Raw genomic sequence first — 18731 nt, forward strand, 5'->3', positions numbered from 1 at the left:
TCGTATAATTAAATATTCGACCTTAAATAATAAATTATAATTCTAATAATTGTCTAGGCGGTTAGTTCTTTTTCTTCTTCTGGTCGGGCAGGATGCCCATTTCTTCTTGGTATTTACGTATCAACTGTTCTTGCACGTCGGGAAGGCAGGGCGAGTATCGACTGTACTCCATGCTGAACTCGCCTTTACCCTGGGTCATTGACCTGGAGAAAAATATTTGTACGTTACTTTAGATTGCATCGTTTTACTTTCACCTTTATTTATAAACTAGACCTATCTAAAATTGATAGTTTATGTATGAGTCTGGATATGCAAATTATTTAAATTTTGTACTAGATTTTTTTTTATTGACATTCTATAGAGGGTAGTGTACACTTATGTTTGCACACACATTGGCCATATAATGTAACTTGCTAATTGCTTATTCTAGATAGTACCAATGGTCGGAATCCGTCAGAGGGATTATCACAATCATTATCATAAATATGGACCGAGCCCTATATTTCTTGATTCATACACGTCATATAAATGTATTTGTTAGTAATAAATTTCCCAGAGTCTTATTGGTTCATCTTGGTAAATAAAACTAACATTACCTCAGAATTCCTATAGTTTGACGTTAATATAAAAAAATAAGCATATGCTGTTTAATGTTACACAATTATTTGAATGAGTAGAGTAGAATTTTAATAACTATTGATTCAAATAATACTTTCAAAATAAATAATATTAAAAAAAAAAAAAAAAACTGACAAAAGTACTAAACTAAATATAAACAAAACTTTTACTAGAAGATGCAGCGTGCCTTGAAAAAGTTTAAAAAATTAATATTTTTATACATAGAAGTAATAATACTAGAAGCCGCTTTAAAGTTAGACTATATAGATGAAAAGCATTCGAATTTAATATAGTTAAATAGAAGACCTGAGCTCGCCCGCGTATCCGAACATGTTGTTGAGCGGCACCTCGGCGCAGATGGTGGTCCAGCCCTCCGCGCCCTCCGTGCCCGTGACGATCCCGCCGCGCTTGTTGAGCTGCCCGATGACGGTGCCGTGGAACTCGTCCGGCATCGTCACCTCCACGTACATGATCGGCTCCAGGATCTGCCACGCGCCGTCGTCGAACACTGCCGGCCATCGGTGCATTCATCATCTCGTTGTTTCTTATGCGGCAGTAGAATTATGATGGAACAAGCTTTTGCGCTCGGCTACGCTCACGTAGATTTCAATTGTAAAAATTAACTATTTTAACAAAAAGTTGGTTAGTAATAATCTCTTTATGAAAAGTAGTATTTGTTTTTATATAGCATTTCGTTTATTTTATATTAAAATTCTACCAAAGAAATTAATATAAAAATTATCGTTACTAAATTTAAAAAAATGTTTCATGCAAACAAAAGAATGCATATGCGTATATAGAATATTTAATACAGGTAAATAAATTTTTTTTTTTAATTTCTGTTTTCTTCCCAAATTTCACTTATCTTATTATAATTAAAGATTATATAAATATAGTATTAATTAATTAAAGGATAGGATTAGTAACTAAAGGGGAGCAAACGCACCTTCTTTGACAGCACCCTTGGCAGCCAAAAAGAAGGCCAATTCACTAGAATCAACGATGTGATGAGCGCCATCTTGTAACCGGAACTTGACGCCGGATATTTTGTGTCCAGACAGATAACCTTTCTGGCACGTGTCTATGAAACCTCGCTCCACACCCGGTATAAACTGTTTGGGGACGTTTGTTCCTATCGTCTCATCGACGAATTCCAAAACTGAAAAAGAAAGTAGTTTTATTAGATATAACTAAGAACGTGGATGGGATACATCAGACGCCTAAAAAGGCAAATCCCTTGTTCATATTCGGTCAAGTAGACTTTGAAGGTCATCGTAAAGAAATCCTTCCTTAAAAGTAAAATTATACTAATTATAGCCGTAAATAACTGTCATTTTTAATCATATTAAATATTTCAAGCAGTCGTAAAAAACACTAACAGAGACTGACAATATTTATGAGAATTAAATATTTAGCAGCTGGATGGGCGTGATTATACTAGAATTTAAATACAGAAGACGGTAGTATATTATTGAGCCAGTATAGCTATAGAGTTAAGACGACACCTTAGCCCCAATGTCTACGGGCGGTGGTGACGCCGACAGCCCCCTATACCACAAGAGAGGTTCAGACCGGTGTTCTGGTGCGGCGGCAGCGGCTCGAGCACGCCCACGACGCGCGCGTACTGCCCCGCGCCGCCCGACTGCTTCTTGTGCAGGTAGTCGAACGAGCACGCCGACATCAGCGTCTCCCTGCACAGGCAGACACGTCGTTGGCACAAAAAACGTTACATATAGGAACGCTAATTTGACCTTGAAATTTTGTTTCATCACACTTACGCATTCATCACACTTTCAAAAGTCATGTTAATATAAAATAAATAACGTACAACGATCGCCAGACATAGATCCAGTCGTGAGGGTTGATCAGTGCGTTCGTTTTATTATTATAACCTTTCTTAATAAATAGACTATCGTATTTTTTCAGATCGGTCAAGTGGATTTTGCGATTAGCGCGATCAAACAGAGAACTAAATACTTAAATTTCACTAAGTGGTAGGTAGGTAGTAGGTAACTTGGTGCACCAAGCTGCGCGGGTTCACCAGTTCGCCACATATACTGCTGCCAAAGTGCTATACAGTTTTAGCAATTTCGGTTTAAATGTATGTTTCAGTGGATATAATATCCAATCAGTAATACTTAGTATATTTTGTATAAAGGGCGAGTGAGGGACTTAACACTTGGCTTCGGCTCCCAAGGCTATTGGTGCATTGGCGATGCGTGTTTAAAAAATCTCACAGAGCCAAACCCTGTGCTGGTGATCATTCAGCCTCAGGTGGCTCATTTTTCCATGTACGTATTTAATAAAAATGTATAATATATGACCTTACCTGAATGCAACCTTTGGTTTGCCCAGGTCAACAGGACAATTGTATTCTCTCTCCATACGTTGAGCGTATATCTCCAAATGCAGTTCTCCCATGCCGGATACAACTGTCTCTTTGTTGTCGCTGTCGTAGCGGAAATGGAATGTTGGATCCTCTTTCGTGAATCTGAATTGATAGAGTAACGTACCATACATATTTGTAACAATTATTGCTTTTGGTTAGACAGAGGTAATCCTTCGTGGTAGAGCGTTGTGCAAGGCACAAAGGGAATGTGCAACCAACCATCATCAGATATTCAACCAACAAACAGCTATACTTAATATCGTTGTGTTCCGGTTTGAAGAGTAAGTGAGCCGATGTAGCTACAGACACAAGGGAGATAACATCTTAGCTCCTTAGGTTGGTGGTGCATTTTTGTGATGCGGAACGAATGGTTTGGTGGGTATTTTAAAGATAGCATTAAAACTAGAAACGGAACGATGGACGGGTAGATTGAGCTGTAGAAGATATCAAGTGTCATTTGTAGTTATTAAACTTTTATCATTATCTAACCTGTGTATTAAATCTTATTAACCCATACATATATGTATATGTATATATATTGTATTTTGCAGAGAAAAAATATCCAAACATTAACCAATCGGGACAAAATAAATTCGTATTTTTTTTTAATCTTCGACAATACACGAGTGCCTTCGACTGCTGGCTACTGTAATACTGAGAAATATAACAGACTGACTCATCTCCAATTGACTTGAAATTTAGGATAGTTACTCCTTTCGCGACGCAAACGTTCACTAAGACAAGATTTTTTGGAAACTTCAATGATAAAATTTCAAAGGAGCTGTAACTTTGTATGAACTTTATAAAGTGAAAAACCGAATATTCAAAATACATATTCTTTATAGCATTACCTCTACTTACACATAAAGTCGCAATTTTTTTATTCAAATAATTTTCCATAGAACTATACCTTGCAACAGCCTTCGAGAAGTTATCTCTATCCTTATTGTTCTTGGGCTTGATGGACATCGATACCACGGGATCTGGTACATGTATCGACTCCATTGCTAATTGCAGTTTGCCATCGTTGACAAAAGTGTCTCCTGACGCGCAATCTACACCGAATAACGCGAAGATATCACCGGAGAGAACTTCGTTTACTTCTTCCATATTGTTTGAGTGCATACGCACCAGACGGGATATCTTAACCTGAAAAAAAAAAAACAAAATATACATTGCATCCATTTCATCCCCTAATATTTCTTAGCAGAATTTTGTTTTAAATTAAGTCTATTCAAATATTTAAAATGATTCACTCATTGCATGATATTATAATTGAATATTTTTTAAACATTTCCATACAGTTTTTACCACCAAACGGTTTTACTTAAAATTTCTATATTCCCAAATAGTGGTTAAAAAATATACACATCCTCAAGCTTATTAACATCCCACACTCAAACATTCATAATTACGGTAATATCAACAGATAATGCGACGGATATGATACTTGACTTTAAACTAAAATAAATTTGTATGACTGCCTTTCTATTGTAAATAAAAATTAATTAAAACAATCTTACCTTTTTACCCGTTCTAGCATTGAAGATATTATCTCCTCTCTTCAACAATCCTTGATAACATCTCAGATATGTAAGTTGACCAAACTTATTAACTTCCAACTTAAACGCTAAACCTACAAACGGTTTTGAACCATCTCTAGCAGGATCTAATACAATGGTTTGACCTTCTGCGCCCTTTTTCTCATCAATAAGGGCTGTGTTTTCAACTTCTCCAGGATGTGGCAGATAATCTAATACCGCATCCAGTAAAGGTTGTACACCTTTGTTTTTTAATGCAGTGCCTACCAAAACTGGTGTAAATGTTCGCTTTAATGTTACACGTCTTATGGCCTGTTTCAATTGATCGATGGTTGGTGTCTTTTCTTCTAAGAATAATTCACCTTAAAACAATTACATTTAAATTATAGAATACTATTTTTTTTTATTGCTGTTTATTATTTAACTCTTATTCATTTCATCCATCCATTTTAAATATACAGTAGAATTTCAATGGATGTATAAAAATTCAACATTATGATAAAGTTATATAATAATAGATTTCATTACTATATATCTGATTTGAACAGGCAAAATTTCTAAGTGTATCAGTTAATAAGAATAATTAAATCATACAGATTTTTTGTGATCGTTTAGAAATAAAACAAATGTGTCAAATCATTGGCTAATGATTCTTACCTAAGTTTTCATCAACATTTGACAAATGTTCAATAAGTTCATGTCTCTTTTCCTTCACTTCGGCTCTTCGGTCTTGAGGAATTTCATCTAACCGAACATTTTCACCATAATCTCCTTCAAAGTACATAGCCTTCTCTTCAACAAGATCTAATATTCCTTGGCATTCTTTCTCTAAACCTATTGGTAACTGGATGAATGCAGCATTATGATGCATTTTGGAACGCATCTGTTTCAAAACCCTGTAATAAAAAATATTGTGTAAGTGTAAAAATTATAGAATAGTGATATATCAATGACATACACATATTCTATAGGCCATACAATAAGCAGAAGTAAAAACAAATAAACAACTAACAATTGATGCAATAAAATTAGTAGAAATCTAAAATAATGTAAATAAGATAAGGCATTTTGTTAATTTAGAATAGGAAAACATTGAATAATATTTTTACTAGCACACATATTAATTTAAGCTATTATGTTCCTAACCTGCTCCTCAAAGGGAGAGGAGGCCTTAGCTCAGCAGTGGGAAATTTACAGACTGTATGTGTACATGCTACATATTAGTCTAAATACATTAGATTATGTCACAGAGTTACTGTCATTATTAAAATATTTTCCTCTTCTAAATCTTAATAACAACCAATAGAGCAAGCAAGATTCGGAAAGAACTATAGTACCATTGAATCAAAAATGTCATATACTGTATTGATGGATGTCAAAAGAAAATTTTAAAAATACAAATGGTATCAGAAGCATTTTCTCTTCATTGACTATTACAAAGCACTCAACAGTCTGAACCACAGTTCTGGTCTAGACTAACAGAACAAGGAGTGCAAAATACCTATATAAAAATTATAAAACAAAAGAAAAAAAGAAAGAAACAAAAGCAAAAGCTGAGTAAATTTAAAAATGTATCCTTTTCCAATACCGCGAGGTATCAGACAATGAGACTTGTTATCCCCAATGCTGTAAGGAGCATATCTACATAAGAATATGGTCTCTATATTGTAGAAAGGTAATATCAACAATAACCCACTACAACTATATGAGATGTGCAAAAACAATAACAACAACTATATGAGATTTGCAAAAGATACCATAATATTAGAAGATCCCAGGAAACTAGAACTCACGGTATAAACTATAGTTGTTAAATTTAGGGTGGAAGTAGGGTTGAAAAGAACGGGAACAAAGCAAAACCAATAACAACCATAGAGATAAACTATCAAAATGTCAAAGGGCAATGTAAAGAAGCATGCTGAGAATTAAACTAAAAGACAAAATTAGAAACTTGACGATAGGATGAAAAACCAAAGTTACAGATACATATTTCAATGTAAGATAACCAAATGGAGCAAAAAAGTAACACTATGGTACCCAAGAGTAAGAACTCTAGAGTAGGAATCTAGGACCATACTGGACAAGAGTTGCAGAGAACAAAGATCAATAGGGAATTGCAGGTGGTGTATGCCGAAACTTGCTGAAGTACAGGACATCCTAAAATTGTTTTTAATCTAATAATTTCTACATGTTTCAAGATACAAAAGTTTCGGAAATAATAGCTAAACTTAGATATTTAACTACAATAGTACAAAGTATTGCTACATGATACACATGCCATCATAACCAATCTATGTTAGCACACTAGCGTAATAATAAATACATAATAGTTTACTCATAATTACCTTTCAGGATTTGCACCTAGCCTATCCAATTTGTTTATAAAAGCTAAACATGGAACGCTATAACGCTTCATTTGCCTGTTTACTGTTAATGTTTGACTCTGGACACCACCGACAGCACAAAGTACTAACACAGCTCCATCTAACACTCTTAACGCTCTCTCTACTTCTACTGTAAAGTCAACGTGACCAGGTGTATCGATAATGTTGATATTATGATCCTTCCATATTGTATATGTAGCTGCAGATTGTATTGTAATTCCTCTCTGTCTTTCTAACTCCATGGAATCCATAACAGCACCAACATTATCTTTACCTTTAACCTGGAAATAAAATAAATTATTATTTCATATTTTAGAATGAATTATTTTTTCATCATTTATTTTTACATACATTATATTTCAGAATTAAATAACCATTACAATAAACATTGTGTAATAGTTATTAACAACAGCAATTACCCAATTATTTTAACTTTAAAGTATGTAGAAAAACAATACAATTACTAACGACTATTAACAATATTATATGTACATAATTGAAACGTAATACTAACCTCATGCATTTGATCTATCCGGCCTGTATAGAATAAAACTCTTTCTGTAAGTGTGGTCTTGCCCGAGTCAATGTGAGCAGATATACCGATGTTTCTAATTTTTTCCAGTTGCTTGTGTTCGGCATATTTAACGTAGGAAGAAAAATTCTAGAAAAATGTCTTGGTTATTTCACATATCATTTGGCAAGGCTCTTGAACTACGAAAGTGATTTAATTTAAGCTATAATATATTTTTTAAATTCTACTATTTTTCATTTATCTCATACAAGTAATAGAAATATTCCCCCGGCGAATCAATTACGTAAATTATGCGATATATGTAAAAACTATTTTATGAAGATATAAATTTTACTTACCTGAATTTGTAGTGTAGTTGACTTTTTAGCAATTCTAGATAATGAACCTATTCGGAATAAATTTAGTAACGTCATGATATAAATATTTTTCTTTAATTAAAACATAAAAACTAAATTTCCTAAACTTATAGGTTATTGAAGTGTCATTGTCAGTTTCACTCCTTTAGTACCTTGTCTCATTATTTGTAGTCTATGAACACTACTATTTTAAGTTATTGATAAATATAATATCTACTAAGTATAAAGTGCGTTAATGTACAAAAGAGCTTAAAAATATTCTCACATGCTAAATCAATATCAGTCAGTTTTGTAATATATGTCTACAAATAAGTATATGAATATTAAACCACTATTGAATTCTTATTTTTTACTTATTAACACGTTTTTTGGTGTCTTTAAGTAAAATTAACTTATGAAAGCTTTTACAGTTATCATAAAATCTACTTAATTTTTATGTTTTTCTCGATTGTAATGGCACCTATTTGTGCTTGCTAATAGCTATAGACAACATAATATAGATCCACTATGAAGTCACATTATTTACGGTATGTTGGCTAAAGGTGGATTGAAGTATCGACAACTTCACGACTAAAATTTGTCAGTTTAGTTTCAGTTTAAAAAGAATATGGCCGTGTTAGGGCCAAATGTGAGTGTAAATATGAATGGTCATAGTAATATTCATAGTCAGTTAACAAAATCTTTAGAAAGAATTTTAGAAGATGCGTATTTGAGTGGTGAATTAAAATTAAGCGGACGTAAGTTAAGAGATTTCCCGAAACCAGTGAAATATGACTTGAGTGATACAGTTGTTGCTGGTAAGTTGGAATTTATAAATAAATCATGCTGCATTTGTATGCGATATGTGTTCAATATTTTGTTTTATATGTATTTTATGTCATCCCGTAACTGTGTCAGAGTGTTGGAGGTGTTATTTTTGTTTATTTACCGGCACTGCGTCTCGCTCGCCGGCGTGGTCAGATCGATCGAAGTAGATAAGTACAAAAAACTTTTTCGTACGTGAATAATAATTACACTTTTGACGGTACTTTTTCATTTCGATTCTACAATAAGAAATAAATCGTAATAAGATTTATACTATTTATTTACACTGCTCCACTAATAATACAACTGAAATTTAAACTTTATAATTATACACCGCTTTATATAAAATTATGAAACATAAATAATAACAAAAATCTAAATATTATACTGCTGTTTATTCATCATTAATTATTTTATCTTCATAATGAAACAACTCTTTATTACTTAATTCTGACCCTTAACACTTGTATCCCATGCATGAAAAGCACGAAAAGGTTCCCCCTCATATAAATTAAAGCCTGCCCTAAAAAGAGTCTTTTATAACACACCTTTAGGTAGGGAAAACGTAGACACTACAAGTGTCATGCATTTTTGAGTTTTTATCTTATTGGAATTAAGTTAGGGAAACTTATTATTGAGATGATGAAAAATATACACAAACATTGTGTAAATAAGTGAAATTTATTTTGCAAATATAAATTGGGAATGTTTATTGAGTTTTAATATTGTATTATTTGCTGAAAGTGTATACTTTATATGCCACAATTAGAGTTTTATAAAAAAACAGTCAACATAAAAGATAGCACTTTCTTCGTAATGCCAATTTGATAAAAATGCTGATAAACTGGTAAGACATGAAAATTGTCTATCTTGAGATTTAAATGGTTTCAATTTTACATCAAAAATGTTATGTATGTTACTATTTCTTTTATTTATATCTTTTATTTATTATATAAAATGATCAATATTTTTTTTTTAATTATTTTGTATAGATTATTAATTGTAATTAAATATTGTATGTTGAATGACATGAAATTTCTTTTTCCATATGATAATCTTTTATAAATACATATAATCCAAATGTGATATGAATATCAACAAGTAAGTAGGTTGAGATCTGTATTCAATAAAGAGCTCTAATAAACAAAGATAAATAGGGCCGAGTAGGTGTGTTTATTGAAAAATATTGCATTAACTGATAACCTAATTAATTTGGGAGTGCCATGGCAATGCTAATGGTTGGGAGCCATTTATGAATGTGAACTTTATATATTGTGTTGGGTTTCATGAAATATGTCATTATATTATTTATGGTATAATGTGGTGATATTGAAGTAAACAGTTAAAATATACTAATAACTATATACAGCTGTGCCCGTGACTTTGTGGTGTTTCATTTAACAATAGTTATTGTGGCCTAAGTTACTCCTTATTATATGAGTGAAAGTCCCATCAAAATCGGTCCAGCTGTTCCAGAGATTAGCCACAACAAACAGACAGAAAACAAAAGTTGAAAAAAATGTTATTTTGGTATATGTACCATATATATAGCACTCAAGAGTAGTGTAGTTTTCTTCTAGTGTATTTTTATTAATTGGATAATTATTTTCAGTGATTACCCTGTACATACAAACAAACCAATTTTACCTTATTAGTGTCATGTATCTATAATAATATATTACTATGCTTACTTTTTTTATAGAAGTAGTACAGGAACAATTAGCATTTAAAATAAAATGTTTAAAGGTAAACAATTTTGCTTCTGGTGTTCCTTTTCTACTGAAAGTCTGCCATTCGTTTTTTGAACCTCTCTATCGCCAGAGCAAATAGGTTTAGACTATCACCTCAGTCTAAACCTTTTTGCTCTGCGATGGTCTGTCCATTTCGTCATATTCCTCATTTACAACTTATTCCTTGTAATCTCGACTTTTTTTCTTCTGACTGTCGTGATAAGATGCAGCAGCTGATAATTTGCAAACTCTCGGGTCATGAAGACGCGCCGTATTATATTTACATTTCGGAAATTGTGCCTGCAATAACTGTCTTACACAATTTTTAATTTAGTTTTATGTGTATCTTAAACGATTGTTCCAAATTTGAGCATAATAAAATTCGGTTCCGTGGCTATATTCGGTATATTTTACTATTATGGCGGAGCTATAAAGGCGAGATTCTATAAATGTTTTCATTTACAGCAGCTGTCGTGAAATGTTTCTTGGCAACGCTTTTGTGATTCTCTGTAAAGAATTTTTGAATTTAGAATTTAGTTGAACTTTTTACCTAATTGTGAACTAAAATATTTATAAAAAGTTGAATTGAATGATTGCATCCTCGGGTTTAGAAAAAAAAAGAGAAATACTAAAACGATTAATAAACTTTATGGAACCGTTTTCGGCAAATACTTCACAACTACCAAATTTAAATTTTGTTTACGAGAATGAACTTATTTTATGAAAAAAGGAGAGAGTTTGCCGAGTTGTAGTATGTTACTTACTATTTTCATTGGCTCTAAAGACTTCGCATTATTTTGCAGTTGGGAGTCTAGATGGTTCCATAGATTTTATGTCACCTTTTACGAATTAGACATATTCCTTAAACATTAAATTAAATGAGATATACAACTTATATTTTTAATATAATAAAATGTTATCCATCGAGTGTGTTCCGATTTCCTATCTCTTTGCTAAGGACTTGTTAACATGAATAAAAGCTAATATCGACAGACCGAAGTGGAAGTAATGAATTAAAATAGAATCCTAATGAGTTCGTTTCGAATCTATTTCTACAGTAATGGCCCGTTCCCATTTCCCGGGGAGGTACGTCTTTTTATCGGTTATCGTCATCACGTCTCCTGTTCAGAAAAGCAAGATATGCGATCATCGTGTAGCGCTATGCATGATATGCGTGATATGCGAAAGAAGAAAAGCTTTGTTACAAAAGATATCACTGGTTTTTTAGTGGGAAGTCGGGTGTACTAGGGCGTTAGGTGTCTTGGGCACCGGCGAGTCCCACATAATCCTCCACTTCATGTGGAGGACCCACGTAATGCGTTTTTTTCAGTGAGAAAAAAAGTAAGATATGGGATACGATTGAAGTCGGACTCAACATATGACTATTTGAGTTTGTCGCTGATAACATTTTGTTTCTAATGTAGATCTTCGGTATACCAATTAAAACATAAAAGATTTTGTTCTTGGTATAAAATATTCTACCAGTAGCAAACGATACTCTGACAGATCCGACACCCGAGAAGTGGGAACAGTCTCGTAGGGCATACTAAACTAACACACCCACACACATCCACGTCAACATATCGGAATTGTTGAAATGCTACTTTTCCGAGTTTAGTTATGAGCTACGATCGTTATAAGTGGATTTTGTTTTTCTTGGTCCTAGTTGTTTACATTTATGCCTAAGTTAACAAACATTGGGTTGTTTTTTGTTATTTGACTTATGATCTATTCTTGTATTCGTTAATGTAAATATAAAGTTATCTCCAATAATAATACGGATTTAGGCAACACTATTGACAGCATTCGATATATCAGTAAGGGTTCTTCAATAGGCAAAAACTAATTATTCAGTAGTGTTGGTAGCAATTAGGGGTGTTACGAAAAAAAATAAAAATTTCGTCAACTGTTGGATATAGGTATTGATGTAATACTTGTCCTTGCTTTGACTATTTTATCAATAAAATATATTTAATACATATAAAATAAAGTATCTGCGCCGCCGTTCGTCCGTCATGTCGACCAAGAGCTTTTATGGCATGCCCATGTAAAACAATAGTTATATATATTACGATATATACATTATATGTAGACCCTTACGTACGTAAGTAAATACGTAAATATGCGAAGCCGGGACGCATAGCTAGTTCTGTATAAAATAAAAACCAATAAAATACCTCATAGATTATGTATCTAACAAATTATCATCTTAATTAATATCCTTCGCTTCTATTAATTAATTTAAAAAAAAAATGGAACACGAATTGTCATATTCGATTAATCAAAATTACAGTTTGCGGAAGCAATACGTAGCCAACTATTTAAAGGTCTTAAATAATCATAGAATAAATGTAAAATAATTCTTTACTCTCAGAAACGTTAATTATGCCGTTAATTAATGCTAAAATGAGAACTATAATAAAATTAGTTTTATTTATTTAAATATTTTAAACAATAACTAAAAAAATATAATGGATACCGCTTATGTGTAGTTAGTTATTTTTCAGACTAAATATACTTTATTATATGGGTAAATTGTGTGAAATTTTTAAGATAATAAATTAAACTAGATTTTTAATTTGTAGTTTTAATTATCATTTTTATTAATAACACAATTGTTTTGTAAATAAATAATTAGGTAAGTCTAATATTAAAAAGAGATTAAATTTCCTTTTTGATAGTATAAAGCGATATGACAATGATTGTAAAATTCTCGCAATATAATAATAAGAAATTGCAAACGGTTGCAACCACATATAATGCAAACTTTAGTTCTGTTTACTTCAGTAGAAACGTACAATAACACATACGGACAACTAGAAAATAAATTGCCGTGAAATGAGGCGAAAGTAATGATATTACGATTTCTATATTCTCAAACATCGTTGATGATTGCGTGATATATCTAATCACATGAAAAACCACGATAACATTAACTCAATTTATCCTCACGCGACATATTCGTTTGTTTATACTCTTCTGTTTGCTCATAAAACCGGTCAAAATTTGTATTATGTTGAATGAACGTCGAATTTAAAAAATATATTTAAAATCGATGACAATGTTAAGTAAAAGAAAAGATTAGATAACAATTCGTCAGATTCTCGCACAATGCACAATAAATTAATCACCAATCTATTTAAAAGCGGATTGCTGACAATGTTGACGATGTTTATTTTTATGTGATATATGTAAATATGTGTTAGTATCTGAATCTAAACTTAGCATTTGAAATCTTCTGATTTAAACCCATGGCTTTCGTTTTAAATTATATAACTTCTAATTGTCGCCCGTACAGCAGCATGTAAGCTATGGTCTTCTTTGGAGTTCGAGCTTGCTCAATATGAAATCATCATCAATTTCGGTTCAGATTTACTTTCGCATTTGTAGTATTATTAGTGTAGATCACATTGCACATACCGAAGTCTAATTTAAGGCAAACGTTTTGTAATTTTATCTTACATTGGCCACCTGATGCTCAATAAATACTTTCGGGCTTACACTGGTACTGGAAGAACTAAAAGCCAATCGTAACACCGCCAATGTGTCAGCCATTTCTACTCATAAAATGCTCGTCTTTCACTCTGAACCCAGCAGTAAAAACTATCGATGTCCAACAGTTAAATAAATGGTCATTCATCATTTAACTAAGACTACTACTTGAATCAATGAATTGTTGCACTTTCAACGACTTGATTTCTCGAATTTCTATCGGTGCTTTAAAAGATTTCCAATTTTGTTAGAACTCGTAAGACAACATCGTAACCAGTCAATAATCTAATTCACATAAAAAGAGAAAACGTGCCTTTAAAAGGTATTTTGTGTTACGGTTTTGTATTGTATCTGTAGGAACTCTAACTCATTTTCATATGTTATGAAAAAGCGATTTGATATACATCAGTCGTTGACCGTGACTACGCTCGCGTGATTTCAATTCGTTGAAAGTGTTCGCCTGTTCGCGTATTGTAAGACGTAAGACGGAAACCTTCGCAGGCGTATGCGATAACTCGTCAAAGTTTATCGCAATCGGATGAACGGTATAGGAATAATACGGGACAAACAAAGACACATTCATTTTATATAGGTACATATACTGATATGGATTACGTATCAATCTTATAAGCGCCTCTTGGAAGTTTATTATTCCGATTGTAAGTCATTGTCAACGGTTCTTGGAATGAAACTATTTATTTTTAACACTTTATTGCACAACACAAAATATATATTGTAAAAGATGAAGAAGATAGGGGTATAGGAGTTGTCCGTCATTGGCACATCTCTTCGTTTCGGCACTCATCGTGGTAGCATTGTTAGGTTTCTACCACTAAACCTTAAGTGCAGTAAAGTACCTATGAAGGTTTAGAAAGGAATAATAAAACAATATAAGAAAAAAAATTTCACTCCTAGAAGTTCAACTTTACTTTATACAAAATTCCATTAAATTCGGTTCCGTGGTTTAGCCGTATCTCCACGTTTTGAGGTTCGCTAATTCTTTGTCAAACAAGCAAGCGTCTCGAGGTCCTAGTTCTAAATACCAGGTGGGACCAATTAAAAGTTTCTTGTTAAGAAAATCTCAGCAGGCTGAAGTTGTTTGATAGTTTGCTCGTTCGGCTCCATGGCAAACAATCCATTCGATATGTAGGTATTATCGATACACTTTCAATTATTGTTACAGTTTTCCTTTTATTTATTTTATTACAATACAGTTTGCGTCAAATTCTAATCAGTATTTTTAATATGAAAGTAATGGAAATACAAACACGCAAGGTTTAACTTTAAAATGTTTTTTTTTTTGTTCATTTCTATTTTGTCTATTTTAACTGCCCCACTTTGTTTCGGTGCAATTGTTACGAAACGCACATTAACTTGAGTTGATGTTTAATTAAATTAGTGACTAAACAAAATTCAAATAAAAACTTTTCGTTCTTTTTTAATAAAACAAAGAATATTTCAAGCACTGAAACAATTTTGTAATGCAGCATAAGCCACAAGGTGAACAGAGTGCTTTTAAAAAGGAGTAAACATTTTTCAGCTTCGTAGTTTAAGCCTAATTACAAGGATACTGGAAGTTTAATTCAAGGTAAAAATGAGAAAATATTTTCGTGTAAAAAGAAAATTTCAGAGAAGATTTTGGACACATATTAAGCATGGAAAATTTCATATACCAGTTTTAACAATAGAAGTAAATTGATAATAAAAGGAACGCTCTGTATATAGTCCCACTGCTGGTCTAATGCCTCATTTCCCTATGAGGAGGTTTTTGGAGCTTGTTCCACCACACTGCTCTAATGCGTGTTAGTGGATTCACATGTGACAGAATTTCATTGAAATTAGATACATGCAGGTTTCCTTCGCCGTATAACACAGATGAATTATAAATCTCTCGCGATCATCCGATAAGATTCATGGGCTGAGCACTGGGCCATCTCGATTCTCATTTGTTTAATAAACTGCACATAAAATATAAACCTTTATTTTTCATATTTTATATCCGTTTTAATTAGAACAGTTCTGAAGTTTGGTATCCATTTAAATTATACGCAGTCCCATGAACTTTGTTCAGATGTATTCACGTTAGCCGTATCTCGAAACTTTTCTATACAAAAGGGACACAATGACGGCGACAGGTGCACAGCCGTGCTCGCTCGAGCGTTGCAACTCCGGATGTAGGGGGACGATCACACCATCGATACCACTTTGCATACTTCATTCTTATTTGCATTTATATATTTAGAATATTGACTAAATAAATTGGATCTTAATCAAATATCTTTACGATACCATCAAAGCAAATAGCTCTGAAGCATTTACTGTAGTAGTTTGTATATATTCTACTATATGTATAATACCTTCTTCATATCGTTTCAGATTAAGTGCCTTACTGTATCTGTCGTTACTATTTACAAACCTCGAGATTTAGATATAAAATATTCTATGTAATATTTAAAATTGTCATTACGATGCAAATAAAATCCATAAATTATCGTCCATAATAAAAATTGAATCGTCAGATTAAGTCATTAAAAATGATAGTTTTTAATTATAGGCGCCATTGAAAGTAACGAGTGAAGTAGAAACTCCCCATTCAATATGTGACACTGCGCAGGTACACCGAACCTGTTTTTTGTGTGGTCGGCTTGTGGGCGTAGTCCCAGAAATGTAAACAGATCGTAGATAAATGCATCCATCGTTTTAGTTAAACTAGCCGTGGCTGCACTCGACTTAAACTTGAATGATATGAGGCTGTTTTAGCACAACGCCTACCTACAATTTGCTGAACTACTTGACAGAACTTTGTACCTTAATTACTAATGGTCATATGTGTCATACCTTCCTCAAAAAAATATTTCTCCAAATTAGTTCAAATTTTTCATTCCAAAATGTTTAGACTTCTAAATAAACGGCAACTTACAAATGATGGCGTTAATACGAAAGTTGTATCGTATATCATGTGGTTGGCGCTAATGCGGCTTATCGGGTTGCTGCTCCTTGTAACTTACAAACAGATGTACTGCTTTCTTGTTATGGCTTCATTCGTGCTCTTAAACCAAAGAATGAGACCACGACATAAAACCTTGACATGATTAACTTATTCTCTTGTTTGTAGGCTAGCATATGTTAAATGCTATTTATAATTTCCACCTGGTTAGCCATGTTCGCGGGAAGCTGAAAAACGCTTGAATTAAATATAACCCTTTATTGAGTTCTCGTGCACAGCCTCTCTGTATTTTTAATAGGGGTTTAAGGCCGGCGAATCTAAATTTCTCTCTTTATATTTCCATTTTACCGCTTCGTTAACTTACATCCGAAGGTAACCCACAAAAGGGTAAACATTATTTAATTAATCGAAAACCAGAATAGATAAAAGTCGTGAAGCTAATTCGGTTACGCGTACAAAGTCTACACACGACCATACTTTTGGCGAGGCCAGTTTGTAACAATAGGCGCGTCATTTTTATTCACCTCATAGACAGGTATGGTCCCGAGAATATTGATAATGTTACCCCGACCATTAAAATAGGCTGTCATACGATGATGAATCTTGTAACCTTAAAGCTCTTTCATTTGTACGTGTTATACTATTATTGTATTAAATTAGTATGCAGGTTGGTTCGAGCTTCCTTCGCGTCGATTGTCTGGTCATGTCCTCTAGAATTTACATGTACGAGTGTATAGGCAAAGTTGTAAGACTTATGTTTGTGGAATTATAGCTTCAGCCTGGCTAGCTGATTAGGAAGTCCTCTCGTTTCTGCTCTGCTAATTTTCTTATATTTTAGAACAGTTTGCTTTGTAAATCGTACTACGGCGATAAATGCTCAGTGAACTAAATTAAAATTGCCTTTAACAGATTAAGCTGTGCTGTCTTGACTATTTAAGATGTACAGTCGGGGCAAGAAAAGGTTCGTCACCTTAAGGTCTATTTTCGTGTGCTCAGTATGAGCAATAATCTGCTTTACCGATTGAGTATGACATATTGCGTCGCAATGTACACTATTTTGAACTTAGTTATCATACTATGTTAGTTTAATTTTATGTGCAGTTTTCTGTTTAATGCTTTAGTTTCAAAAAGTACTAAGAATTTGCGACTTCATAAAGGAATGAATTTGAAAATTGACGAAGGTTTTCTTACTCTGACTGTACATACATATATTATATACAGTGTCACTGTCAGCGTCTATTATATAGTTTAACACGAAATTTTTTCGCCTTTAGATATTTTTTTTTATTTAACACTTTTTCCATTCCAGTTATAATAACACAAACATATAAATAACTGAGATTTATGTATAGTATAACTGAACCAAATTGACGAACTAAATCTAAGTAGTTCGCCCCTTTTGCCAATTTGATTTTCGATTGTATATAAGTAGGAACTCTATAGTACACGTAATAAAATTTTAACTGGTGTAGGTCTAGGGCTGTCAGGTATCCGGTTTAAGTAAGACATGTTTGGCTTTTTGCGGCCGTGTCCGGACTGTGCGGATTTTGTTCGGCTTTTTGTCGTCATATAACACTAAGTGGACACAGCGCTAACAGGAAGAGCGAGGCAGTGACGAATATTAATATAATAAAAGCTTATGTCTAGCTTTAAAGACGTTTTCAGAGACTTAAAGAGTACCTATGTCTTACGGCTTTAAGAAAATATATTCCGCTCTTAGGGCAAAATGTCCAGTCTAGTCGACTGTCGAGTCGTGTCGAGTTATGTAGTAGTGCCCAGCGGTGACCCCGTTACGAAATACTCGTCAACTATTCTACTGACAAACGGTAATATTTTTCTTAGTAGAATCCACATTCCGGACCGGCGGGAGCTTGCACGTTAAATTGACATGTTAGAACTATAAAATGACTTATAAAAATGGATGTAACATGATCTTTC

The 18731-nt window shown here is 33.1% G+C and overlaps 2 protein-coding genes across 2 annotated transcripts in view; one reads left to right on the forward strand and one right to left on the reverse strand.

Annotated features, from left to right (window-relative positions):
- LOC125077291 (elongation factor G, mitochondrial) lies at positions 1 to 7961 on the reverse strand. The gene is made up of 11 exons (XM_047689200.1): positions 7803 to 7961; positions 7447 to 7593; positions 6894 to 7213; positions 5206 to 5444; positions 4531 to 4910; positions 3918 to 4156; positions 2948 to 3109; positions 2191 to 2309; positions 1565 to 1777; positions 925 to 1126; positions 1 to 203 (listed from the first exon to the last, which is right to left on the reverse strand). The coding sequence occupies exons 1-11, from the start codon at positions 7875 to 7877 to the stop codon at positions 62 to 64; spliced, it is 2238 nt and encodes a 745-aa protein (XP_047545156.1). The 5' UTR covers positions 7878 to 7961; the 3' UTR covers positions 1 to 61.
- Positions 7962 to 8425: 464 nt separating this feature from the next.
- Positions 8426 to 18731, forward strand: part of LOC125076892 (leucine-rich repeat and calponin homology domain-containing protein) — a 58087-nt gene continuing 47781 nt past the window's right edge. Inside the window, exon 1 of the mRNA XM_047688620.1 lies at positions 8426 to 8617. Within this exon, the coding sequence (XP_047544576.1) occupies positions 8428 to 8617 (190 nt within the window). The 5' untranslated portion in view covers positions 8426 to 8427. The remainder of the gene's footprint in view (positions 8618 to 18731) is intronic.

This window comes from Vanessa atalanta, chromosome 3, assembly GCF_905147765.1.
Source record: "Vanessa atalanta chromosome 3, ilVanAtal1.2, whole genome shotgun sequence".
Taxonomy (NCBI): Eukaryota; Metazoa; Arthropoda; class Insecta; order Lepidoptera; family Nymphalidae; genus Vanessa; species Vanessa atalanta.

Coding starts and splice junctions, on each gene's coding strand:
- LOC125077291 (XM_047689200.1), bottom strand. CDS start 7,877: ATGACGTTACTAAATTTATTCCGAATAGGTTCATTATCTAGAATTGCT. Junction 7,594..7,802: donor CAACTACACTACAAATTCAG/GTAAGTAAAATT, acceptor ACATTTTTCTAG/AATTTTTCTTCCTACGTTAA. Junction 3,110..3,917: donor TTCTCGAAGGCTGTTGCAAG/GTATAGTTCTAT, acceptor CTATCAATTCAG/ATTCACGAAAGAGGATCCAA.